This window comes from Tursiops truncatus, chromosome 11, assembly GCF_011762595.2.
Source record: "Tursiops truncatus isolate mTurTru1 chromosome 11, mTurTru1.mat.Y, whole genome shotgun sequence".
In the NCBI taxonomy this organism is placed as follows: domain Eukaryota; kingdom Metazoa; phylum Chordata; class Mammalia; order Artiodactyla; family Delphinidae; genus Tursiops; species Tursiops truncatus.
Window position 1 is genome coordinate 51,729,180 of NC_047044.1, and position 27,646 is coordinate 51,756,825.

Sequence of the window (27,646 nt, forward strand, 5' to 3'; positions counted from 1 at the left end):
TTGTGGTGCATGGGCTTAGTTGCTCCACAGCATGTGGGATCTTCCCAGACCAGGGCTCAAACCCGTGTCCCCTGCATTGGTAGGTGGATTCTTAACCACTGTGCCGCTAGGGAAGTCCCGAAAACTGTTATTTCTCACCTTTTGAACAATATGATTACTTTTTGAAAATGAGGAAAATATCAAACTTCTTGAGTGTTTGTTTTTTAGAACTCTAGTTATTCCTATCTGTGCCACTATTTGTGCTATGTCATTATGAAGGTCAGCACAAGAGATACCAAGGTCCTTAGCTGGATCCCCACATAGCACACAATTCCAAGACCAGTGATTAGCAATCTCAAAGATGTATGTACACTCTATGTCCTAAAAGAGATCTGGCAAAATTATTTACATAGACCCAAATCGATCTTTATATTGCCAAAGATGAAAATCACGAATCAAGGCATATGGTTTAATAATATCTACTGAAACATTAAACAAAACAAAACAAAACTACGCTTAAGTATTTGTGACTTTAGTCAACAAAGATTCCAAACACCAAAGTGCAGAAGAGAACTGGGTACACTATACTTACCGAGAAAGACTACAAGAAACGGGCATGTCTCCACTCCAGTCAATTGGTCCATTTTCTGCTTTCTGTACTCCAGATATTGCACCAGAAGGCTTTCCAGTAATTATTTTATACCTTGGGGGGAATAAAAGCAGATTAAAATAAGTAGTTTGTTACTGCATAGCCTATCAATGGGCTTTGCAAAAATATTTCCTCAGTTGCACCTACAATTATCTACTAGACGAAACTTTGTGATTGATGTTCACAGGATCCATAAAACAATCAAAATACTTTGAATCTGACTGACTGAAGTGGAATAGTGGCTGTACGATTACTTTACTTATGCCATAATTAATTTTCATTTGGGTTCTCACAGTGCCATAAAACAGCATCTTGATGTTCACAACAAAAATATTAATTTTTCCATCTGAAAAAATTGAGCAAACACAAAAAAAGTTATGTTACAGAATATCTCTAGACCATAAAAAAAGCATCTAATCCCTCTTACCCAGATTATCCAAAGGCACAGTCAACTGGACCATGAAATTACTGGAGAATGAACAATAGCTTTCTTTAAAAAAAAAAAGATAAAACTACACATAGCACAGTAACAGAAAATTTTTGCATATTGAAAACATATACACACATATAGGAATAGATGTGTGTACCAAAATTAAAAGTCAAAACTTAATCTGCTTCTCGAGGAAGGTGACAAAAATAAAGATGACTTAAAGAAAGAGATGGATGGGAAGCTAGAGAATACTAATAATGATAGAGGCAAGGCAGCCTTTCAGGTGTCAGCACTTTCCAAAACAAAACCATAAAGTAGGAGAGGAAAACAAGGTTCATGCCTTCCAGATGAAAATGTAAATCATAACACAGCAGAATCTTACATAAGTTTATAAATATTATTTCTGGCATAATTTTTTTGGTTTGTTTAATGTCTACATAAATGTGCTCTGAGCAAATTAATATATTCTTTAAAAGAGCAGAAGAAACCAGTACAACTGATTTGGACCGCTTGCTGCTTCTTCAGTAGAGGCAGCCAGGATTTCTGCCTTAAGAGATTTTTCAGAGAAGATGGAAATTAATGTGAAAAATAAGTTGCATTCATGTGAGAACCATTTGATTGTGGAGAAATAAGCAGAGATATGTGAGATTAATGCAAGAAAAGAGAAGTGAATAGAATGAATGACAATTCTTAATCAAGGTAACGCTTATAAATTCTTGAAAAAAACTTAACTAATTTTGTTAAGATCCATACAAATACATTTATTAACATGTAAATGAGATGCTGAGGGATCATCATGGCTATAATGTGAGATGAATACATCACTCAATAGTAAAGTAAAACAGTCATTATTACTTCTTTAAGCGCTTCTGAACAATCATTAGCATCAGTATTCATAAACAGTTGAGTTTCTGTGCAAATAAAGAAAAAAATTCTTCTAATGGTATTATCTGCCCACATGGTGGTCAGATAAAATCATCAGGTATTCCTAGTTGCTTATAAGTCATGTTTCCTTTATTAGGGAGCATCACACTTTTATTTAATCTATTTTTAGGGGAGCAAGACATGCTGATACTGTTTTAAAACACCTATGACAATAAAAACATGATTAATTGTTGGACACACTTTATGTTTAATGAGGAAAAACAGAAATTGACTCTTAGCCTTCATTAATGAGGAGATTTTATAAAAAGGACACTGCTGTAAAGCAGTCTCAAGATGATGCTATACCAAAATCATCAGTACAGTAATGGATAACTTCTTCCCATGAATTTGTACACTGTCCTTGCTGGAAAACATTTAGATACCCAGGTTTTAGCAAAAGTCATCGTTACCAGTTGAACTGGTTTACTTCCGCAAACAAAAGAGAAAATATGCTTCTACTAATTTTCTGAGATGAGATTAGATAAAAGATTGTATATTTACAGTTGTGATTATTACTTTATTATGTTTGCTTATAAAGGGCAGGGTCAAACATATATATAAAGTTCTGAGAGAAATGTTAAGATCTAAAAGAATGGTTGAACATGTTAGGCTGTCAAATGAGTTACTTCACTAAACCAAACAATCATAACCTCATAGTTTTATGTGTACATAGGTTGGCTGTTTCTCATAAGGCAAGGTCATTCACTAATTTCTTTTAACATAAAAAGTGTGGCCAATGTATGGATGAATTTTATAATAGATTTCACATCTAAAAATCCATCCCTCTTTTCTTCCATTATTTGGTTTACAGTAGTGACTCTGTACACAGTAATTATTTCCTAATAATTATGTCAGTACATAAACGTATAATGTACTAGTAAAATGCATTCAGGCTTTGGACTGAAACTGCAACACGAAAAAAATGTAATATTACATTAAACGTTATTTTTGAAATGGTTAAAGAAATCAGGTCAGTTCAGGGTAAGAACCGTATTTTTTTTTTTTTTTTTTTTTGCGGTATGCGGGCCCCTCACTGCTGCGTCCCCTCCCGCCGCGGAGCACAGGCTCCGGACGCGCAGGCCCAGTGGCCATGGCCCACGGGCCCAGCCGCTCCGCGGGCATGCGGGACCCCCAGGACCGGGGCACGAACCCACGCTCCCCGCATCGGCAGGTGGACTCCCAACCACTACGCCACCAGGGAAGCCCCTGTATTTCTTTTTGATCCAGTAATGGTTCTAGTACTCCACAGAAGTTCTATTTTTTTTTTTGGTTACATGGAGGAAAAAACCTGATAAGGACACAGAAAACTAAATATACAGTGCACTGAAATAAACTCCAGAAAGCAGTATATTTTTAATATGGATCAAAGACTGGATGCCATTTATGCTTTGTACATAAGATAGTTAAACATGGTATGAAACAGTATGCCTATATACACTCTGATAAGGCTGCATTCTTATTAAAAAACCAAATAGCTTAAAATATCAGAAATGATGGCTAGATCAATTTTCAGTAGCGTACCCCTCTAACATGATGAAACAAAATAAGATAGAGATACATTTAAAAAATTATTTCTAATTTTAGATGGAGAAACCACTTACATCACTTCCTTATTCCTACGCGGCCCTTCAAACGGTCTAAATGGCAGTGATCCAGTAGCTGCATGGTAAAATGTTACTCCAATGCTCCAAAGATCAACAGTCGCTCCATATTTCTTCTGATGATCTTTTCTCAGCACTGCTCTCTCATACATATCAGGATGCTTTAAAAAGAAAAGAAAAAGCTACTAACTTGTGTTCTATAATACATTACACAAAAATGGGTATTCAATGATGCCTGGAAATTCTATTATATTTTCCTAATTATTTCACTTTCCCAATCTGAAGAGGCTATTTCACATCTTGCCCGTTCTCCTCAAACCTCCAACACCGTCTCCTTCGACCCTCAATTTTCATGACCTCACTTCATAATTCAACGAGGAAATGGAAGAAATCAGAGATCAACTCTCCCTTATGTCTGTTACCAAATACCAACCTACCTGAATCTGTGTCCAGAGCTAAGCCTACTTTCCAGTTATAATGGAACTGCTCCTATCAAAGGCTAACTTTTCCATCTGTGTTGTGGGGCCCATCATATCATCTCACCAATTCTAGAAATCAATTCCTGTAACTACCACTTTTATTGTATGCATCAATTTCCCTTTGTATGGATCATTCCTTTCAGCGTACACACATGCTTTAATATCTCCCATTTAAAAAAAAAAACCGTAAATAGACCCTACATCCCCTTGTAGCTATCACCCAAATCTCTGCTTCCCTCCATAGCAAAACTCAAAATAGCTGTCCACACTTACAACTGCCTTATTTCCTCATCTCCCATTCAAGCCTATGGCATTAAATATTACCTATATCCTTTAACTCCCCAAACTATCTCTTGTCCTGGGCTCTGGATTCATATATCCTACTGTTTTCTTGAATGTCTAAAAGGTAGCTTAAATTTAAGGTATCCAAAATAGATCCTTGGTCTTCTGACTCAAACCTGTTTCCTTCTAATCTTTATCCTTTAAGTAAATGGTACCATCATCTACCCAGTCGCTCATACCCAAAACATATCAGGCAGCCTTGACTCCTCTCCCTCATCTCTCACACGCAATCCAGCTGAGCAAGTCATATAGGCTCTGAGATGAAAATTTAATTTTCTAGAATTAATTCGGAGGACTAGCCTGACTAGGTACACTGGGGGATACAGCAACTGAGACAAGTAGCTGGTCTGATGTTAAACACACATCCTTAAGCACAGAATACACTATGATACAGTTGTGGAGAACAGGTGGAACTTATAGGGCATGGCTTAGGAGCTTACAGATCCAGACAGAGACTGTGATGGACATTAAGCTCTGCAGAGGACAACCAGAGGTCATACATGCTTAGCCTCGTGACATTTGTCTTTATGTTAGTTATGCGCTGGAACTTAAAAGATTTTTCGAAGATAAAGCTACAAGAGTGTACTCTCGATCAAAGTAGAGTCATCTCCCAAATGATGCCAAACGAAAACAATGCCTTACGACATTGTGGTATTTGGCAGTGACCCAAGGGACTGGGAACCCATGCAGATAACAGTGATGGGAGGGTGTTTCTAAATGATGCAGTTTATGAATCTGACTCTCAAAGGGTCACAAGCCCTGGATTATTATTTTTTGGGGGGATGGGTGGGACTCTTTTGGGAAATACATTTTAATGAGAAATCAGAAGAGGTGATAAGCATGAGGAGCTTAAGTGAGTGTCCCAACATGCCTACCAGACACATGGGGGCTGAGTGGTCTTGCTGGTTCTGTGGCAGAGCACCTAAAGCAACTACTGGCCAAAGAAGCGCTGGCCAGACCTTTGACCCAGCAGCCAGTACTTAGTGTATCAAGGTGCTGTGAAGAGGCCAAGAGTACCTGGACATGCCTGATATCTTCTGGAACATGAGGCCGCCAACCTGGGAAGAGGAGATACAGCGATTCTAGAAGGAGACAAAGGGGGACCTCCTCAAACGGTGCAATAATACACTGCCTAATTGGTACAGCTGGAAGGCCTTCCCTGGGCAGTGACGGACTGATTGTGGCCTGACACATGCTGGTCTGACGTATCTGTGCCCAGTGGCACTGTCTCAAATGTGCTACTTGTACTTGTGTAGGGATCAGTATTACTGGGCCTGGGCGTCTGCATCTGAGATAGGAGCATAAGGACAAACCTACTGCAAGTTCTCAGATATTATTAAGATAGCCATCATATTAAAAATGGCAGAAGAAAAAATGCTGGTGTTTCCTTTGGTCTTTAACACACAAAAAGGAGAAGATTCAACATCTGGTCTGGGAATTCCAAAATGAGAAAAGTTTTCATTTAAATACATAAATATTTCTAGATTGCTGAGCTTCAGGCCATTATGTGTCTCATTTTATAAATGTGGTGTACTGTATTAGAAAACAGGGCTGGGCATAATCTGAAATAGGAAAAACAGATCCGAGTAAAATTTTAGCCAACAGAACAGCATGGACTTGGAGTAAATTTATTTAATAATTTAAATAATGTTTAAATGTTTCGTTCTTTCCATTTTAAAAGTCTGTTAGAGGCAAAAGCTAACCTGTGGTCCTAGGAGAGTATGTGAAAGACTGACAGTTGGTAATAGGGATCAACCTCATGAACGCTAGTACTGTACTGCGGTTTGGTTTTTTTGGTTATCACAGTAACTGGGAAGGGCTACTGGTATTTAGTGGGCAGAGACCAGAGATGAGAGACATCCTGTCAAATATGAAACAGTTCTGAAAAATAAGCTTCTGACATCCTGCATGACTTTTGAATATCTTGCCAGATATTTGTGCAGGAAAGAGGTTTATAATGATCTCAGTTTGTTTTATATATAAACAATGTATTTTTGTACATAAAGTAAACAACGTATTTTTGCAGCTACAGGAATGCAGTACATGTAAATCTACTTTGTTTAGTTAGAAACTTTATCAAGAATTATTCACTGCTTTGGAAAATCATGTCAGTGACAACACAACACCTGTGATATGTGACTCACCAATACAACATACAAGTTATCACTGCACGTGCACTGGAGGTGTTATTACATACAGGTGAAAGCGTCTGATTACTTACGTTTTCTGCCAGTGAAGGTGTTCCTAAACTTTTACATATTAACTATCTATGATTTTTATTATATTTTCCTTTATATTATTATTAAGATACTATGCTATTCTTTTAATTAGATATGCAGGTGATTATATTATCTAAGAATTTCTTTTTAAGATACTGAAAAGAACATTGTAAAACATTTATTATAAAAAGGGGGCGATCATACACGGTAGAAACCACTAGCCTGTATGCTCCGGCTGCCTTCTGCTTACTTCTCCAATTCCAACTCCTACCACCTGCCTCTTCACTCACTAAATTGCAGCTATTCTGTCATCCTCCCTGTTTCTCAAACATCCAAGGTCATTCTTATTTCTAGGCCTTTGCAGTTGCTTGTAATGCTTTTCCCCCAAATCTCTGCATGGCTTGCTTCTTTTTATCATTTAAGTGTCAGTTCACTTAGGACTGAAAGGAGGCTTCCCCCAGCTATCTTCCTCCTGCTAGTCACTATTTTATTACCTAATATTGTCTTTCCAACACTTTAATTATCTGAATTTATCTTATTTACTTGTCTGTTGTCCTCACTAGATTGTGGGTTCCATAAGAGCAGAAATCATGTACATTTGGTTCATCGCAGAAGTCCCAGTTCCTAGAACAGTGCCTGGTACCTAAATAACTGTTGGATGAATGTAATCCATTTTTAGGTATTCTTAATAAAGACTATCAAAATATAATAGATTAATTTGGGGAGATATATTGATAGAACAAGACATCTTAATTCATGCCAGACTTAGTATAATCTGAATAAAGCTATGGGGCCAGGTAGACTTTATTCATGTTATAAGATTACAATGGCAGAATCCAGTTGGGAAAAAAGTCACAGATTCTAAGACTTTTAAAACAAAACCCAGAGCCATGAGCAATTAGTGATAGCTGTATATTATAAACTTCCTGATTACAAGTTAAATATACTTATTTTTCAGTGTCTTTTCTTAAGTGTTTCAAATGTTTACTAACTTCACACAAACACATCTACATAATCTGTTTCAACCACAGAGCTTTTCTAGTTTTCTAGCATTTCAAATTAGATCTTTTAGAGGCATTCAATTTTATGTGTGTTTCTAACAACTATTCTTTTCGTCTTTCAATAACCAACCTCCCTGAAGAGAATCTTCTGCTTCAGAACTATAATGAAGTTTCCTCTACAGGGAAGAGTACTATAACAAGCTTGTAATGTATTAACTGCTCTGTTCCAAGTAAGGAAGCCTTTACTAGTTAGATGTTTCTGGAGTGTACAGACAGTTCTTTCTTTTAATATAGATGAATAACATTAGTAAAATTATTTAAGATTATTATAAAACTTGTAAGAATTTTTAACAGAAATAACCCCCGAGAAACCGATATTTAATACCTCATTACAAACCATATTCATTAGAATAGAAAATTTAATTTTTGCCATAAAAGTTGACATTTCATAGTGAACTGGTTGACCAATTATCCATATTTACAATATATCCAACTTCTTTAAATAAAATTATTAGTGATACATGACTTACCAAATATTCTTCTGTGCCATACAGAGAAACAAACTGCTCATCATCTTCTAATTCTCTAGCTGCACCAAAATCTGTGAGTTTGTACACAGACTGTCCGTCTTCCCCTATTACACGCATGATATTTCCTGGCTTAATATCACGGTGAACTATGCCATTTTCTCGGAGATGATTCATTCCACCCACTTCAACAATAAATATAAAACACAGGAAATCATAATGTAGGTATCTATGCATATGTATGTGTGCATCAGACTCACTAATTAACATTAATTCATTTTCACTCAGTGTAAGTTTTTACATAAGTTGGTCCAAAGTCATTTTAATCAAAGAAGTAACAGATTATACTTACATTTTGTACTCCATGTTTGAGTAATGAGGAGTTTTAGAATGATAAGGACCAATATGGTCTAAGGAAGAGTCCAATCTCTCTTAAACACTATCAAGAAAATGGAACACAACAGTCTTAAGCCTATGACCTCCAGAATTACTTTTGGTTATACACCTGTGGGCCATCTGCTTAAACTTAAGAATGAAGATTCCCAAGAAAGATAATCTTTCACCACAATTTTACATTTTTACCTTGGGAAAAAAATTCCACAAAAGAGTAAACTGGACTCAATACATAACATAGTAAAAAAAAAAAGTAATAGAAGAAGGCAAAGTGTCAGACTTGTTTCCACAAAAATATATTTCTCATATGCTTAGTGCTCTTCTAAAAATGCCATTTTCTTTTCTTTCTTTTTTTTTTTTTAAGGACAAAGGTGGCAAAACTGCTGAAATTAAGCTGTTTGGGCTAACTGACATGCAATGTCACAGAGTGATAGTCTGAAACATTTGTTTGACAGCTGACAGATGAATGTCCAAGTATGACATATAAAAATAAGTTTAGGGGTATCAACAATCAATTACTAAAGCTCAGAACTACCAGTATACTTAGGAAGGCATCAATCATCTATAACTTCTATTTGATTTACTAGGCTGTAGCATATATTGCTTCTTTTTCATTTTACCCTCACCTAAGTAGTCTCTACTGCTTCCAGTGTCAAGTTCAAGAATTCCCACTAACCTCATACTTTATCACTGGGCTTTTCCTATTCTTCGAATATTGATTCATTTCTTTCCAAGAAGATATTATTCCCTTTGGTTGCCATATATTTTTTAATAACAGCTTTGTTGAGATAAAATTTACATACCATAAAATTCATTTTTTAAAGTAGTTAAGAGTCACAGCGTGTACAACCGTCACCACCAATTTCAGAACACTTCCATTACGCCAAAAAGAACCCCACGTCTATTAGCAGTCACTCCTCGACTCCACCCTCCCCTCAAGGCCCTGACCATTACTCTGCTTTCTCTCTCTATGGATCTGCCTATTCCGGACATTTCACGTAAACGGAATCATACAAATATTGTGGCCTTTTGTGTCTGGCATTTTTCACTAAGCATTTTTCAGGTTATATCCATATTATAGCATGTATCACTACTTCACTCTTGTAATGAACAAATAATATTCCATTGTATGGACATACCACATTTTGTTTACCTATTCATCAGTTGATGGATACTGGGCTACTTCCTTTTTTTTTTTGGTTATTATAAATACTGGTACAAGTTTTTGTGTGGATTTTAAATTCTTTTAGATAAACACCTACTAGCGGAATTGCTAAGTCATATGGTAATTCTGTTTAACCTTTTGAGGAACTGTCAGACTGTTGTGCAAAGAGGCTGCACATTTTTACACCACCACCAACAGTATATGAGGGGTTCAATTTCTCCACAGCCTCGTCAACACTTGGTTCTGTTTTGTCTTCTTGATTTTAGCCATCCTAGTGGGTGTGTAGTGGCAGCTCTTAATTGTTTTGACTGGTATTTCTCTAACAACTAATGACCTTTCTATATACTTGCTGGCCATTTGTATATCTTGTTTGGAGAAATGTCTATCAAATCCTTTGCCCATTTTTAAATTGGGTTGTCTTTTTATTGTTTTGTTGGGATAAAAATTCCTCATCAGATGTACGGTTTGCAAATATTTTCTCTCATTTTATGGGTTGTCTTTTTACTTGATGTTGTCCTTTGAAACACAAAAGTTTTTAATGTTGATGAAACTTATCTTTTTTCTTTTTGTACTTGCGCTTTTGGTGTCATATCTAAGAAAGCACTCCATAAAGGTCTTTGGCTTTGAATGTAAGAAATTTATTTTTTAAAATTCTTATGTCATTAAGTTATATATACACACATATATAATCATATAAATAAACAAACATACCCACATCTCGCAAAACAATTAAAAATTCAGACTCTGGTAGTCCATAGGCATTACATGGTTCTTCTAAAACAGTGTATAAACTTCCACATGGACAAAATTCCATAATAAGTACTTTATGTCTCGTTGTTACCTGAAAAAAAAAAATCACTGATTGGGGCTCAATATAAAAAATAAATTTTTATTATATGCCAATACTTACCTGATTTCATTTAAAAGCTGGATTTACTACAATAATGAAGGCACTTTAAATTGCTTTTTACCTGGGGTTTGTTAAATATTTGTTGACTGTACAGATGAGAATTAACATCTTCTAAATTCATATTAAAATTGGATTTGTCAGGCTTCCCTGGTGGTGCAGTGGTTAAGAATCTGCCAATGCAGGGGACACGGGTTCGAGCCCTGGTCCGGGAAGATCCCACATGCCACAGAGCAACTAAGACCGTGCACCACAACTACTGAGACTGTGCTCTACAGCCCACAAGCCACAACTGCTGAGGCTGCATGCCGCAACTACTGAAGCCCATGCTCCTAGAGCCTGTGCTCTGCAACAAGAAAAGCCACCGCAATGAGAAGCCCACACACCGCAACAAAAGGTAGCCCCTGATCGCCGCAACTAGAGAAAGCCCGCACACAGCAACAAAGACCCAACGCAGCCAAAAATAAATAAATTTAAAAAAAAACAACTGGGTTTGTCTTTGAAGACAAACCACAGCAAGTCTAATTAGAAAATCACTGCTACAATGTTATAATGATTCTTTCAAAATTATGTTTAATTTCTAATTCATAACGTACATTTATTTAGGATATTAGTTCTTCTAACAAATCTCTTAAACTTGAAATTCTTCCTGTGACAAGCACTTTTACTTCAAAGAATGGAGTTCTAGACTTTTTTTTGGCCACGCCTTGCAGCCTGCGGGATCTTAGTTCCCCGACCAGAGATCGAACCCGTGCCCCCTACAGGGGAAGCGTGAAGCCCTAACCACTGGACTGCCAAGGAGTTCCCAGAGTTCTAGCCTTAAAAATAAATAGGTGGCAGAATAGTTGAGTCGTCCTCTTGCAGCAAAGTTCTAGTCTGCTCATATGAATCTGAGCTGCTGATTTGTTTTAAACCTTAATTTTAATGTACCACTGAATATAAGACACATCATCAATTTAATAACAGCTTTATAGAGAAAAAGAAGTATTACCAAATTACAATACACATTGATTCTAAGATACGTGCTCATTTCAGAAACTCAAAAATATGAATGAGACTTAAATCCAGTATTCATATCCAACTTTTAATTCTTCCTTCCTTTTATAATTCTTTCTACATATCCCCAATATATACCCATAAAATATTTTAAATTTCTCTACGATTGAGTAGTATAAAAGAAATGTTTAAAAAAACTGTTGTTTTGAAAAAATGAAATAATTGAATGCTGATGAATTGAAAATTTGAGAAATACCCATAATCCCAGCACCCAGAGATAATTATGTTAATATTTTGGTGTGTTTCCTTTCAGTCTTTTTTCTATGTATAAAATCTTATTACAGACACATTAACACTTTGTATACCGTACTGTATATATCAAGATCACACTGCAGGGCTTCCGTGGTGGTGCAGTGGTTGAGAATCTGCCTGCTAATGCAAGGGACACGGGTTCGAGCCCTGGTCTGGGAAGATCCCACATGCCGCGGAGCAACTGGGCCCGTGAGCCACAACTACTGAGCCTGCGCGTCTGGAGCCTATGCTCCACAACAAGAGAGGCCCCGATAGTGAGAGGCCTGCACACCGCGATGAAGAGTGGCCCCCGCTTGCCACAACTAGAGAAAGCCCTTGCACAGAAATGAAGACCCAACACAGCCCAAGATAAATAAATAAATAAATAAATAAATTTAAAAAATTAAAAAAAGAAAAAGATCACACTGCATATATATTTTTAATACTGATTTTCTCACAGAACATTATACACGAGCATGCTCCCAGGTGATTGAAATTTGTTAAATATCTCTCTTTATTACTGCTTAACCACTGTGTAGTAAAGAATTAATTTTAGCCAGAGAGGTCCGGTCATTGCCCTTGGCTACTGGGAGGTGATATGCTAGGCTTCTAGAATGTCCTATCTGCTAGAAGTGTCTCTGTCTGTGGGTTTTGGCCATGTGACAGTCTAACAATGTGATTTATGATGGGGATTTTGGACATGCACATCCGTTCCAACTTCCAGAGGAAATGGAGGCTAAAAGTATTATCAGAACCTATGGGAAGGGCTGACTACAGGTCAGCCATGCAGGCAGTATGTGATTGAGCCCCAATAAAAACTTTGCACACCAAAGGCTCAGGTGAGCTTCCAGGGTTGGCAATACTCTGTGCGTATTGCCGTGCATCAATGCCAAGAGGATAATGTATCCCTGAGGACAAGGAAGATTCATGTTTGGAACCCTCCTATATTCTGCCCTATGGCCCTATGGATCTCTTCCTTTGGCTAGTTCTGATTTATATCTTTTTGCTATACTAAAATATAAATTATAATGTAAGTACAGTTGACCCTTGAACAAAGCAGGGGTTGGGGCGCTGACCCTCTGCACAGTCGAAAATCTACGCATAACTTTACTGTATCTGTGGTTCCGTACCTACAGATTCAATCAACCTCGGATTGTGTAGTACTGTAGTACATATTTAGTGGAAAAAACGCACATTTTTAAGTGGACCCAGGCAGCTCAAACCTGTGCTGTTCAAGAATCAACTGTACAGTGCTTACCTGAGTTCCGTGAGTCATTCAACATTCTAGCAAATTATCAAATCTGAGGGCAGTCATGGGAAGCCCCGAATGGGCAGCCAGTTGGTCTTAAGGGAAGATAGCCCTGGTGACTCCTGAACCTGCAGCTCGTGTCTCAATGTGCAGTCTGGTGGGGACTTCTGTATCTACCTGCATGGTTTGCCAAACTCCTCTGCAGCTTGCATCAGAAGTTTCGAATAGACTTGGCAGTCTGGAGGGCTATGCTCTTAACCTCGAGTGTAGCTAACTCTGGGTGACTAGCCAAACATTCTAACTTATTTAACCATTCTTTATTATAAACAGGGCAGCAATGAACATTTTTGTGCATAAAATTATAATTTACACTTCTGATTACTTCCTAAGAAGTAATCACTAAAAATGAAATCACTGGGGCTTCCCTGGTGGCGCAGTGGTCGAGAGTCCGCCTGCTGATGCAGGGGACACGGGTTCGTGACCCGGTCCAGGAAGATCCCACATGCCGCGGAGCGGCTGGGCCCGTGAGCCATGGCCGCTGAGCCTGCGTGTTCTGAGCCTGTGCTCCGCAATGGGAGAGGCCACAACAGAGAGAGGCCCGCATACCACAAAAAAAAAAAAAAAAAGAAAGAAATCACTGGTATGAGGAGTATAAGCTGCCAAACTGTTTTTCAAAAGGTGTAATTTTATTGATTACCCACACTAACAGGATTTATATTTTTCTAATGACATTTTTATTTTCACTGTTCCCCACTAAAATCAATTCTGTCTTTTACAACTGGACTTCATATATCACTCTCTGGATTCCAAGGATTTTTATTTTTTATAAAGCCTTCTTTGAATTGTTTGACTTTCTCCTTGATCCTTATATAATTATGTCAATTTAACTTTAGCTTTTGTTTTCAGTAATAATACCAGTAACCATATTCTATATTCTTTTATTTCTTATATACTTTTTCTGATTCCATGAGACTTCATTTCCATTGTTATAGCTGCTCAAGAATCTTTGAGAATAAATATTTGGTGGTATGAGCCCTAATTTTCACCATTAAAAAGCCCACTGTTTATAAAACGATTTTTATATTAGATTATTTCTCCCGAATCATAATAACTACAATAAACATGACACCGTTAATTAAAGCTTGACTACTTACCTCCTCTTCAATAGCAAATAATTTGACAATATTTTTGTGATTGAGTTTTTTTAACACTTCAAATTCTCTCATTTGAACATCCACTGGACGAAGAAAGCTTATGTTATTAAATACTTTGATAGCAAATAAGTCACCAGTTTTCTAAGAAAAAGAGAGAAAGGTTTTATTTATTTATAATATTATAAAGAAGATACAAAAGGTACCATTAGCACTAGATACAGCAATTTATCTTTTTTATAGAACACCCTGAATATTTTTAAGCATTAGGTAATTTGTACTACGACTCCTGACCTTTTTATTTTAAGCTGAAATAAATCAATCAACTGTTCAGTATTTCTTTCAAATTGAATGCTTTGGAATGTAGAAAAGGCTATTTTTTTTCATTTTATAAAATAAAGCTTCCTCTCTCTCTATATATTTATATATATATAAATAAAGCTTCCCTTATTTATATATTTTATATCATAAAGCTTCCTTATGATACACGTGGCAAAGATAGTCATTTACATATCAGAAGAGCTCTAACAGTACCAAATGTGAATGTGTATTTTGAATAAGAAATAGAAAGTGAAACTCACAAGGGTTTCTCCAGGGCCTAACAATTTTAAACTAATCAAAGTAGGAAATGAAAGATTAAAAATTATATTCCACATATGCAATTTTTAGTAAGAATCTCAAAGTAAGGCAACTAACTTTAAGATTCCCTAGCTGGGGGCTTCCCTGGTGGCGCAGTGGTTGAGAGTCTGCCTGCCGATGCAGGGGACACGGGTTCATGCCCCGGTCCGGGAAGATCCCACATGCCGCAGAGCAGCTGGGCCCGTGAGCCATGGCCGCTGAGCCTGTGCGTCTGGAGCCTGTGCTCCGCAACGGGAGAGGCCACAACAGTGAGAGGCCCGCGTACCTCAAAAAAAAAGATTCCCTAGCTGGACAGAATGTGTATGTATGTGGGGGGGGGCGCTGGGATTTGAGAATAAGGTTAAAGCAGACCATCCTCATTGGACTGCACCACTGCTGCCTCGGGTAACCTTCTGCAACTTCACCTAGAGGACTAGGGCAGATTGTTGCTTAGCAGATCATTTCTAAAGGATCAAAGACACTTCCTTTCCTCTACCAAAGCTCCGGCAGCACCCCAACTCTCACTCTCTCATGGCATACTGAAGTAGATTAAACACAGAATTACAATGCAGCCATAGTTGGGAGGGAATCCTAGAGGTACAAAATACATGCTAAATTTCAGGTAAACATTACATTGTCATGGTCTTCATTTAATTAACCTTTCTTTGAGGCTCTCTTCCAGACCCTCCCACCTCTTTCCAGCCACTCAGGCCAGATTCTCTGAATTTAAGCTTACTTTTCCCACAATCCAAGGTTGAACTTGCCTGGAGTTAGTGGAGAGACTATTCGTTTCTCCTGTGAGCTCGGGTTCAAGCATGCCCTGCCTAAAGATGTTTCATGGGTCTCTGTCTTTTAGGACCTCTGTGCTCTTCCTGCTTTGAAGCCCTCTCTACAGCTTCTCACACAGATTCACCACCTACAGCCATCACCTCAGATTTCCATAATCTTCTTCTTAAAACCATTTAGCTGCATCACAGTCTCACTCTTCAAGATCCCTCTTTGGAGACCACCACCTGTGTTATGTGATCACTCCCCACTCTCTCCCCCGCTCCCCCCACACCAAATATCCATATATTCTTTCCAGAGGAGAAGACCCGTTGACTGTTTTCAGACAGTATGAAAATGGAACAACTTAACTAGAGCTCAACTACACTGTTTTCCCATTTGATCAGCCAGGGTAAGGACACTGCCAAATCTATACCACGCAACAGAGAGATTTTTCTTGAGGACAACTGTCTCAAACTTAGTCTGAAATCAGAAGAATCCTAACAGAGGAGCAAGCAGGGAAAAGAACACAATGTTGCAATGTACCCACTATGACCCAGGCCAGTATTTTCCCGCCTTTTGTAGTCTACATCATACCTGTGAGATCACTGGGATATGTGTGGGAATGTCCCATTGTCCCTCTATTCAACTGCACAGTCACCTATCGGTCACTGTCTCTAAGTCAAAGCATGATGAATAATATTTAGAGATGCACGTGTACATATATATACAACGTGCAGGTCAACATGTCCTTCCTACAGCTCTCTCCCCTTTAACTTCACCTCAGTTATCACACACATATACACCCGTCCAGACACAGTAGCAGCTCAAGGCAAATTAATGAAAAAGAGACAGATTAAGTAAGTAATATACTTTGAATAACAAATAGTAAACTTAGGGACCGGATCACTCTGAGCAGTAACATAAAAGGGTTTAGCTAATATAGTTAAAGATGCTTGAACAAACAGTTATTAAGGGCAAGCAGGATTTGGGGGGTATAGTCCTAAACCCTTGAAATTGATGTCACTGAGAACAAACATGGTTTCTCAAAACACATCCCAGGGAAGACTGCTAGGGACTGAATACTAAACTGGGTGTTAGCAATATTTTAAGTCAGTTCTTATGCCTCTCAAATCCTTATTTGAAGCTTTCAAACTATAGTGGATAAAGAACAGTTTTACTTCCTTTGAAGAAGAACTTCAGGACAGTAGTCTACTCTGTCCTCATTCATTCATTTATTCTTTCAGTCAACAAGCATTTACAGAGTGCCTGCTAAGTGTAGGCACTTACATGAAGGACACTGGATAGCTACGTAAGGAAAGAGGATCAGAAAATGTGAGATATTTACTAGTGCCAGGCACTTTATGCCTCCCTCAATTCCTATCACTACTGACTACCTGTCACTCCATAAGTTTCTAATTTACGTTCCTTCCAATACCACCTTGCTACTAAACCCAACACGCTTCGTGGGCAGGTACAGCACATTATCTGTAGCTCAAATCACTAGGTCCATCATAGTGTCTGACACATACCAAGTGATTACTAAAGTCTGTTAAGTTAACCAGGGTCACAGGAACACAGACGGTCAGGTGCGTCTCACTGCTAAACCCAGAGGTGCCACGCCACCCATTTTCTCTTCTTGGCACCGTGCACAAAACAAAAACAATTTCTAGGACAGGAATATCCAAGGCTGATCACTATGAATCTGACCAAGGACTGGAAGCTGCGGACAATGCTAGAATTGGAGGTGAAAAAAAGCTAAAAACTGTACGACACTACTTCCGATTCACTCTCTAAGAGCCAGCGGAAACAGCATGCATCTATGAATGTTCATCTCATTGCCACAGACAGAACTGACTGGTGGTCTCAAGGTTACAGAAAAATATAAGGAAACTCCTCCTTCCTAAAATGTTTAGAGCTCCTGTGCTGAATTCACAGTGCTGAAAAACTAGTGAATGATTATTTGCATTATAAAAGGATGTTTTTATTCCATTACTTTTCCAGCTTCCTTCCCAGAATAGAAACTTAAATGATCTTAAATCTCTTCATTTTAAATGACTTTAATTACCTTTTACTTCATCCTCCAATATAGAATCTGACACAAAGTCCTTTTGGTTCTTGAAATGCCTCTGGGATTAGCCCTTTTATTTTATTCTCACTTGCACTAACAAGTTCTGATTACCGGGATATATAGTCTTTTAAACCTGGGCTCCTTGATGATAACCTCACTTTACTCCAATCTACTTTGTATTTACTCTGGGGGCATGAAGCCTTACTACAGCACAGCAGAATCATCTGTGGGTTTCCCTCAAAAATACCCATCTGCTCCTCACCATGCCTCCCTCTATTACCTCCTAACCCAAATCACTGCTGCACTGAACTCGGTCAGTGAGATCACTCACTCACGTAGGAGGATTAGGTCGAGGAAAAAACCAAACGGCACAACACTAATCTTCCCCAGTTCCTTTTCTCAAACAACCTTCTGTTTTTCTCCATTCCCCAACACATGACCTCTGCCACCACTGGGTAGATATTACTGCCTCTGACACAAGCTATACCTTAAGCAACCACAAAAACAGATACTCTCTCTAGACAAATTAATCAAAACCACCAAGTCTCACTTTAGTACAAGTGTGCGTCTCAGAAAACTACATATATGGTGCTTTCACAGTATTCTCTGTACCAACCTTATGTCTTCCACGAAAGACATTTGCAGTAGCTCCTTGGCCTAAAATATCAGATAAAAGCCACAGATGATTAGAAGTGCTCTGCATCTCGGCGTGGTTAGGTGATCCTCTTGTTATACTAAGAGAAAAGAAAAAAAAATTGCATGTTTGTTTTCAGGGAATAATACATTTAAGAAACAAATGTTAGCTATTTTTACTCTCAAGAAAGATCACCTATTATTTATTACTAAATCAAAGTGCATAAACAGTCCAAAAAAATCTAACTTTCCAGCAATATTAAAGACTAAAATGCTGCATGAGCTCTGAAAAAACATCAACCAATAACATCTTATATATTCAATTTAATTCACTTATTCACAGGGCTGAAAAAACATCAACTTCCCTTCTAATTTTGTCTGTCAATGAGAGTGATATTGGCCATTTACCTCCTTAAAATGTTTTGAAAGATTAATCAATGATAAATCATATTATAAAGTGTTTTAAAATAAAGTAATAAGGTAAAATACAACAGAAATATAGAAAAAAATTACTTTGTTTCCTTCCAGGGCAGGGCAACACTAATGAAAACAACTGTTGCCATGGCCTAACACTTCTATAACTTAAAACTTCACCTACACAAAGCATGACAATCAGGAAGCAAAGGTGACCTTTCAGCAATAAATTTTGAAATTAACTTAAGGATAGTTTCTTCGACCTCCAAGTATATAAATATACACATACTGAATGTGTATTAGCAAGTGTTAAAAAATAAGCAAGGGGAGGCTCAGCATGTATGGGGGCAGGAGGTATATGGAAAACCTCTGCACCTTCTGCTCAATTTTGCTGTGAACTTGAAACTGCTCTAAAAAATAAAGTCTATTAAAAAAAAAAGCACCACCCCAGCCTTGTCCTTCAATATTGAAAAGCTGTAAAAGTATATTGTAAATATTTGAGCTCCATGTTGGAATAAAAATGAGGTATGCTAAATAGCATAAACACTTGTCCCACCATGCCACCTTAAACCTGATGTAATGTCAGGCTGAATCAAAACAGATCTTGCTCTCCCTTCATAGTAAGTTAGAATGGACTAGGTATTCAGTGATGAATTAACGACTGCCAATATTCCAAGTAGGGTTAAGTACACAAAGAATGGCCAGGGGTCCAAATTTCACCAATCTTTGATATACTCAGAGAGATGTATATAATTTTACCACCCATCTAATTCAGATAAGGGAATTTTACATACAGCAACTTATTGGAAATAAGCAATAAAAATACGATTCCTTTTTCAAAATATGAAATACACATTTGTCAGCTACTGAGATAATAATAAACTTCTCAAATATCTTTTCAATAATATTTTCAAATACTTCTCAATATGAAAAGCTTTGCTCATTAATGTAACTGTTGCTTGAGATAACTATAATTGGCAAATAATATCATTAAGTATCTATCTATACCTAGTGGGTAATATAAAACACATTTATCAGCTAAGATATCTGCTCTCTATATGCAGAAATTAAACTATGGTGTCACAATGATCTGGGAAATGTCTTTTGAAATTATCTTCCAATAACCCCACAATAACCGCATACTAAAACGTGACTCAGCACACCCAGAAGGTACTTGCTATATAAATCATTCCAAAATTTGGACACAATATAGGCAGGCACTCAACAAGTATGAGACTGGTAATCCTGCCTTAAGTCTACTTCCTTATGCTGTCCAAAATGAAAGTTACCATCTGTCCATAGATGAAAACAGGCTTGGTGACGCTGCATATGGACAAAGTTCCAGGATTTCCAAACCCTACCACTAAGTGAATCATTTATTAAACAGATATTATATTCAGCGTTCTTCAGGAAAAAAAGTCGGTCTTTGGTTATGCATTTGACAATTACTGGGTAGAACTTGTTCTGAGGCCACCTACTAAAAATGCCTGGGAAACGGATTGGAAATTACACTCATAAGCTACGTCCCAAAGGAAAGGTTTGGGCATTTGCATTATACGTGTGTACATTAAAAACGTCTTTGGCTTCTGGCTTCCGGCGAGTCAACCCCCGCTTCACTAAAACACGTCTCTTTTTAATCGTCTGAAAAAAAATCAAACGATTTAAACACTGCCAATAGCGTCCACGCTCGGAAAGAGGGGTAGAAAGCGGCCAGCCTAACTCCAAGGGAGAGGGACATCCGCCTGTCCCGGCGGCCAGGGCCCAACCCCGGTAACAGACACATCCTCTTTCTCGGTTGCCCAGAGCCACCAGACCAGGGAGGGTCCGAGTCAGACAGCCGGCCGTAGGACGAGGAGTCCAGACGCAGGGGACGGGCCCGCGCGACCATTCCGGCCGGCTTCGCACGCCCCGGACACCCGGGAGGCGGTGTCAGCCCAACCAGACTCGGGGAGGGCTCGGCCTGGGGTCCCGCTGTGCTCCTCCGGTTGCCCGCCCCGCCCCCGCCCTGACTCAGCATCCCAGTTTCCCACTGGGGGTGGGAGCGCTCCGTGAGGGCCGTGCCCGGCTCAGCAGCCCGTGCCCCACGCGCCTTCGGCCTCTCCGCCCCCGCCCGCCCTGCTTACCTCGCCCGGTCTCCGCCGCGCCACCGCCAGCGGGCTCCCGCGGCCTCCTTGTGCCTCAGGCCACTTCCGGCTTCGCGAGCACGGGCCGGGGGTCACGTGACCGACGGCCGGCGTGCGGGTGCGGATGCGCGTGCGCACTTCCGGCGCACCGATCTGGGCCTCGGCCTCTGCTGCCAAGGCTCCTCCCTCGCCCGGCTCTCCGAGGCTTCTGTGGCGAGGGGCCGAGAGGCTGTGGGGCGTTTGGACCTCGTCCACACCCTCTGCCTGTCCCCTCTTACTCTGAGGGTGAAGCCGGACAGCCCTGCCCAGTGAGCGCAAGGATTCAGATTCCAACTGCGAATCCCGCCCCGTCCCCGACAGCCAAAGGCGGAGTGAGGTGATAGTGGGACAGACGGTGGACGGGTGATTACAAACATGCAAATAATCACGGGTGTGCAGAATGCTGGACACATGAGGGGACATCGCTGGAGGATCATACTCTGCAGGGATAGATTCGTATGTATCTTAAAGACCACATTGGCTGCAGGGGAGCCAGATTATCGGCTGCGAGTAATTCGGACGTGAGATTCTTAATGTAAATAAGCTCATTTAATTCCCTCTTTTTATACGGTATTTTGGAAAATGGCAATACTGGAGAATCTAGGGACTAAAATCAGGTCCCCTGCAGTATTCGTGCCGCTAGGATTTCAAGCAGCTATTCCCGAGTGATCCTTGTTGCCCACTGACAGAACTGCAGCCTTTCTCAGCGTAACGAGAGGCGGAGAGGCCGAAGAGACCTCTGCAGATAAGGGCTAAATTTCTGAGTGAGGGAGGCGGAAGGAGGGAGTTCTTCCCAGATGAGAACTGTAGGAGCCAGCAGTGAAATAGGAAGCTATGGCAGAGTGGTTAAGAGCAGAGGCTTTTGAATGGAATAGACCTAGGGTTGCAGTCCCAGCTCTCCCTGCCAAATACTGACTTTAAGTCATTTTAAAAAAAAACTCTGTAAGCCTGTTTAATCACGTATCTTATATACAGTGGAGATAAGACCACTGTAATGCTTGTTACAAAGGAATTCATTAAACCTTTAAACAATGTTTAAGTGATGGAATCATTCTACTGTAACAACAATCTATTCACTGCTTACATTCCCACCAATTTTAGTTGTCCCCTATCTAATGCCAAGAAGAGAACCTGTCCAAGTTCCTTATAACTCACATTTCAAAGGTGAATGGGAGAAAATGTGATTAGCTGAAGGCCTTGATTCACATGTTTACCACATGAGTGAGGAACATTGAAATACATTTTCTTAAAGATCAAGCCATTTGTGAACCAATTAATATTAGTATTTAAGATTTAAATAAACTGTTAGGCACAGAACTATACCAGGCCTCATAAAACTCTTGTAGTTCCATAGTTAAGTCATACAAATCGCGCAGTCTTACTGCCTCAATGAGGCTGTTAACAGATGAGATTCACCCTTGAGACGATTATTTGGGTGTTTGCTTTTGGAGACTAAGAACAATACAGAAAAGGTAATTCATGGTGGAACAGTTTCCTAATTGCTATGGTACTCCCTAAGTAAAGTGCACTAGGCAACTTCAGGGAAGGAAGGTGGGAATTATTACACATGATTAGATAACATGAAGTTTTAATTTCTGTTACAGACTCTTAATTCCCACGTTTTGATTTCTCTTAGCTCTGAAAACTTGTTAATCTCCTGAAGGGCTTTAAAGAACCAGGGGAAAAGGAGGTGTTGCCTTTACATACACGGAATAAACAGTACAATAACAATAGCTATTATCAAGCCTTCATTTGCAGATGCTGTGGTAAGCTCTTTTCATGTTCAACTTACTGAATTCTTAGTTATGAGGTAGTTATCATTATTTCCCCCACTTTACAGATGGGGAAACTGGGGCAGGGAGAAGTTATTTAACCTGCTCAAGGTTCTGAAACCAATTACTGGCAGCACTGCTATTTGAACCTACTTAATCTGGATCCTGAGCCTGTCTAAGCTCTTAACTACTATGCTATGCAATTCAGTATACTTTGGACAATTAGTTCAAAGATCACTGCAATAGATGCAATGATCTCTCCCACTGTAAAAGAAACAATTAGCTCTCACTCATCTATTTTTAAAACCATTTTTATTTAAGTACAGTCATCCCTCAGTATCCACAGGGAACTGGTTCCAGGACCTCCACAGATACCAAAATCCTTGGATGCTCATTTCTTATGTAAAATAGCATAGTATTTGCATGTAATCCACGCACATCCTCCCATATACTTTAAATTATCTCTAGAATACTTACAATACCTAACACGACGTAAATGCTACGTAAATGGTTCCCAAGTGCAACAAATTCAAGTTTTGCTTTTTGGAGCTTTCTGGAAGTTTTTTTTCCCAAGTATTTTTGATCTAAGGTTGGTTGAAACTATGGATGTGGAACCTGCACCTACAGAGGGCTGACTGTATAATATACATTCCACTGATCTATTTTTATAATTAACTGTCAACTTAGTTTAGTACCTTTATTCTATGATGTAAGGAAAATATTTATAATCTCTTCTGGAATTAACACCAGGAAAAGATTTATGTGCAAAATTTTGAATACAATTTTAGGGAATTTAGAAGACCACTGAAGCCCATCCATGAAACCTCTAGGGACCACATGGGCCAAAGGTTAAAAAAAACCCTCAACCACCCTAAAACCTTACTTGGGCTTTTAAAATTTAAACTTAAATGATGGCTATAGTAAGTGTGCTGCTCAGTTTTGTCCACCGTTTCTTAATTTTCCAATACTACTACTGATATTATTTGTCTTCTTGGTTTCCTGCATAGTCATGAATAAAAATGGGGGAAGGCAGGGGAACTAAACGGGCAGCTACTACTTACAAGCATCATAAACACATAGGTATATTGTGCCCTAAGTAAATCTAGTAAGATGGAAAATATTAGATTTTTAATTCTATCAACATACTGACACAGGCTTTTTCTAGTTCACTTAAAAAAAGGATTCTGAATTATTTAATAGAACTAAGTCACATGTAATCTTTTAGGAGCATAATTAAATAAATCATCCATACACTTATATGTGCAATCCTTTAAATGGGAAATCAGGGAGAGATGAGAAAATAAGACTCCAGTATTTATAATAATTCCAAAGAAGACTCAGTAGATTTCACTACGTAAAATTTATTTCCTTTTTTTTTATAAAAAATGTATAACACCAGCACCTACTCTTCAATCAGTTAATTTATGAAACCATTCTCTTTTGTAGAATACACATTGGCATTGAAACGGTTTAAAGAAATGTAATGGCTATCTACAAAAAATTAGTTTTGATTTGTTGTATTTCCCCCATATTTGATGAGTCTGCACACATAAAAGAAAATTAAAATTTTCAAACATTTTATATTCAGCAATTAAAAAAAAAGTACACTGTTTTCCTGCTATGGTCTTTATAAAGGACTTAAATTTTCAAGTTAAAAAAAAAGGTACTAGGATAACTGCTGTATCTTATAACAGCATTTTTATATAGAACGATTTGAATTGGCATGCAAGCAACTTCTCTAGTTGTCACATACCAGTAATTTAGGGAAAATTACACCCATTTTACAGAAAAATCCCAATGCATATACTGCAATAAGCTCAAAGCAGTGTTAAAAAGACCAGTGTGAATGGCACACAACAACTGTTTCTTTATAAATTATTAACTGGAATTCCTGATCATGAAGTAGGCACAGGGAGATCCAGTCCTTAGGGCTTTGCTCTCTGGAAAAACACCTGTAAATAAAGTATTAGTACAATTAGTACTGATGTCAGAAGATTATCACCTTTACCTGAAGAATGGCTCCAGGTTACTGGGTGCTAGTCACTCTTTTGTAAAATACAATAGATTATGTAAAACATTTAATATATTCCATAAATCCACACATAATGCAAGTCAGGAACATTCTCTTCTGGACAACTTGATAAGGTCTAGAGATAACTTATGTTGCCATTTACTAGTGAAAATATGGTATCACCTCCAATGCTGTGAGATTCAAGCAGTCAGAGGAAAAGATGCTCTTGACACCTTTTTGCTGATTGGCACTACTGTCAAAGTTAATGCTAGGAAATTAAATTTTGAGGAAGAAACAAACAAGTCAAAGCTAAAGACAGCAGCTGCTATCTCTTAACTATTTATTTATTTGATTATGAAAAAATACTTCCAATTCAACACTTGAGACTATGAACGAGTAGGCTAGAGGCTGTGCTAGGCACTGGCTCAGTATTACTACGTTCCATAGTTGGGTACATGTTAAGTGAGTATTCGAAAGAATAAATAGCAGGCAGTAAGCTCATTATGGATAAGGACCACATTCGTCATTATATCGCTAACACCTAGTAGGTCAGACATTCACTTAACAATTATTAACTGTCTATTGACTAAGTGGAGAGAAAAGAATCATCAATATAGAGCAAAAAATAGCCCTACAAAGAGGCCATGCTTGAGATAAGCCTAGAAGAATGGGTAGAATTCATAAAGGCGAAGCATGCTAATAAGGCAGAATTCTTGAAGAACAGCAAGAATAGTAAAGACTGTTCCTGCAAGAGAAACCGGAAAGGTAGTCTGAGATCAGAATCTGAAAAAAAAACACACCTAAATGCCAAACTAAGAAATATGTACTTTTTAGTCAATAAGTTATGAAGATTATGAGGAAGAGGAAGGAATTTCAGAGGACTGTTCAATGTTTTCAAACAGATCAGCTTGGATAGAACAATGGAAGGGAAATCAGAGTGAGATAAGAAGCCTACACCAGAGTGGCAGCAGTAGAGACAGAAAGGAAGTTAGCAAGGAGGAAACAATCAGCAAGACCTAAGGATCAATCAGATAGGAACAGAGTAGGCACAAAAGAAGGAACTTCCTTTTTTCCAACTAGAAGAATAACGCTATCACTGAAGAGAAGCTGGGCTGGGGAGGAAGACTTTATAAATGCTGTTTGGATGAATATGTTTGGGGCACAAGCCTGCTACAGTGTACGCACATCTGCTATAACAGATACCTCTAACAGAGAGTTACAATGTTTTTAGTCCTTTAATCCAGTGTGATTGATCTCTTACTTAACAGAGGTTACCTCCACAGGCACTTTGCTTTTATGGGGAAATGGGAGAGGGGAGGGTTCTCAATGGCAGACAGTAACTCTATCTTCTCACAAACTCTTTTGTCAGTTTAAGCTGACAAACTTAGCACCAAAGTCAAAGGATAGCACATTTATTTATCAGCAAAGCCCCTTGACTTGAATGCCATGGGCAAAAGAACGAGGGAGCCATTAAGTTACCTGCCCCTAAGAAATTTAACACAGTGCTTTACCCTCAAATTTGCTGAATGAAGATAATAAATAAAAATAAAGAATAGTTCCTCATCCTGTCACACTGTAACTTTATTTCCAGACCATGAGCTCCTTGAGGGCAAGGAAAGTCACTCATTGGTATTTGCAGCAGTTAGCATAGTATGTGTTACATAAAAAGCAGTCATGGAGTACTGAATGACTGACTACCCAGGTGAAAGCAAGATACCTGCTTCATGGATTTAACTGTAAAAATGAATACCAAATACATATTTGGTACTTCTTGCCAACTTGGAGGTTGATTGGTTGGTTTGTTTTAATTTGGTGATTTTATGAATGTAAAAAGAGCCTTAATGGCCAAATCTGAGGATTCTACTTTTTGTCCATTTTGCAATTCAAAAGTTTCAAGATAGGATATAACCAAGTAATTCATACTTGTTTCTTTATTTTTAGCTCCTTCCTTTCAACTCAATAAAGGGCAGCTGTTCATAAACATTACTTGTTCTCCCAGTCCTCTAGTTCCTGTTTAATTACATCACAAAACTTAAAGGAAACTTACATTTTCATACCAACATGCTCAGGCACATACACATTCAGTGTGCTTATCTGACTTTCTATAATCTTTTGTAGGAGCTCAGTTGAAAGGGGCTTTACAGAAAACTCTGAAGTGTAACATCTATTAACCATGGATTCTTAGAAGCAGGTTTTAGAGCAAAGAGATCCCCAAATATGTAACTGTTGATCAAACTACAGTATGACACAGTATCCTGTAATATATATTCTCTCTTGGCTCTGAAACATCACCTAATTGTATGAAGATATATAAGTTTTTCCAAATACCTACCTTTAAGTAGTTTTTAAAAACTTTAGCATCAGGCTGCTGAAGCGCTTGGCAAAACTCCTGGGGGGGCCAGGAGGGGAGGAGAGAGAAAAGAATGAGTCTATTTGTATTAAATTCATCATAATTCAAAACCACAGTATTCTTTTTAAATTATGATTAAAAAAATAAAATCGACCATCTTAACCATTTTTATGTGTATAGTACCAGCAGTGTTAACTATAGACAACTGTCATGCAATAGATCTCTAGAATTTTTTCATCTTGCAAAACTGAAACTCTATACCTATTGAACAACTCCCCCTTTTCCCCTTTTTCCAGCCCCCATCCCCTGGCCACCACCATTCTGCTTTCTGTTTCTATGAGTGTGACCACTTTAGATACTTCATAATAAGTGGAATCATGCAGCATCTCTTTTTGTGACTGGCTTATTTCATTTAGCATAACATCCTCAAGGTTCATCCACGTTATAGCATATGACAGAATTTCCTTTTTTTTTTTTAAGACCCAATTGTATTCCATTGTATGTATATACCACATTTTACTCATCCATTCACCCATCAATGAGCATT

General features: G+C 38.4%; 2 protein-coding genes and 1 long non-coding RNA gene across 10 annotated transcripts in view; 1 reads left to right on the forward strand and 2 right to left on the reverse strand.

Moving 5' to 3' along the window:
* Positions 1–21,046, reverse strand: part of TBK1 (TANK binding kinase 1) — a 38,924-nt gene extending 17,878 nt beyond the window's left edge. Inside the window, exons 1-7 of the mRNA XM_019952261.3 lie at positions 20,928–21,046; positions 18,374–18,491; positions 14,307–14,447; positions 10,421–10,550; positions 8,155–8,336; positions 3,584–3,744; positions 572–682 (exon numbers count right to left, since the gene is read on the reverse strand). Of these exons, the coding sequence (XP_019807820.1) occupies positions 572–682; positions 3,584–3,744; positions 8,155–8,336; positions 10,421–10,550; positions 14,307–14,447; positions 18,374–18,460 (812 nt within the window). The 5' untranslated portion in view covers positions 18,461–18,491; positions 20,928–21,046. The remainder of the gene's footprint in view (positions 1–571; positions 683–3,583; positions 3,745–8,154; positions 8,337–10,420; positions 10,551–14,306; positions 14,448–18,373; positions 18,492–20,927) is intronic.
* A 159-nt stretch (positions 21,047–21,205) lies between these two features.
* Positions 21,206–27,646, forward strand: part of LOC117314198 (uncharacterized) — a 38,867-nt gene continuing 32,426 nt past the window's right edge. Inside the window, exons 1-2 of the long non-coding RNA XR_004528903.2 lie at positions 21,206–21,422; positions 22,603–22,732. This is a non-coding gene — a long non-coding RNA (uncharacterized lncRNA). The remainder of the gene's footprint in view (positions 21,423–22,602; positions 22,733–27,646) is intronic.
* The window catches only part of XPOT (exportin for tRNA), a 37,805-nt gene continuing 34,238 nt past the window's right edge, over positions 24,080–27,646 (reverse strand). For 7 of the 8 annotated variants that reach the window (XM_019952250.3, XM_019952252.3, XM_019952255.3 and 4 more), the window contains 2 exons: positions 27,082–27,138; positions 24,080–24,690 (listed from right to left, as the gene is read on the reverse strand). In XM_019952250.3, the coding sequence (XP_019807809.1) occupies positions 27,110–27,138 (29 nt within the window). In that variant the 3' untranslated portion in view covers positions 24,080–24,690; positions 27,082–27,109. Of the gene's footprint in view, positions 24,691–27,081; positions 27,139–27,646 lie in introns of those variants that run through there. The other variant, XR_012324305.1, reaches the window with a different exon arrangement.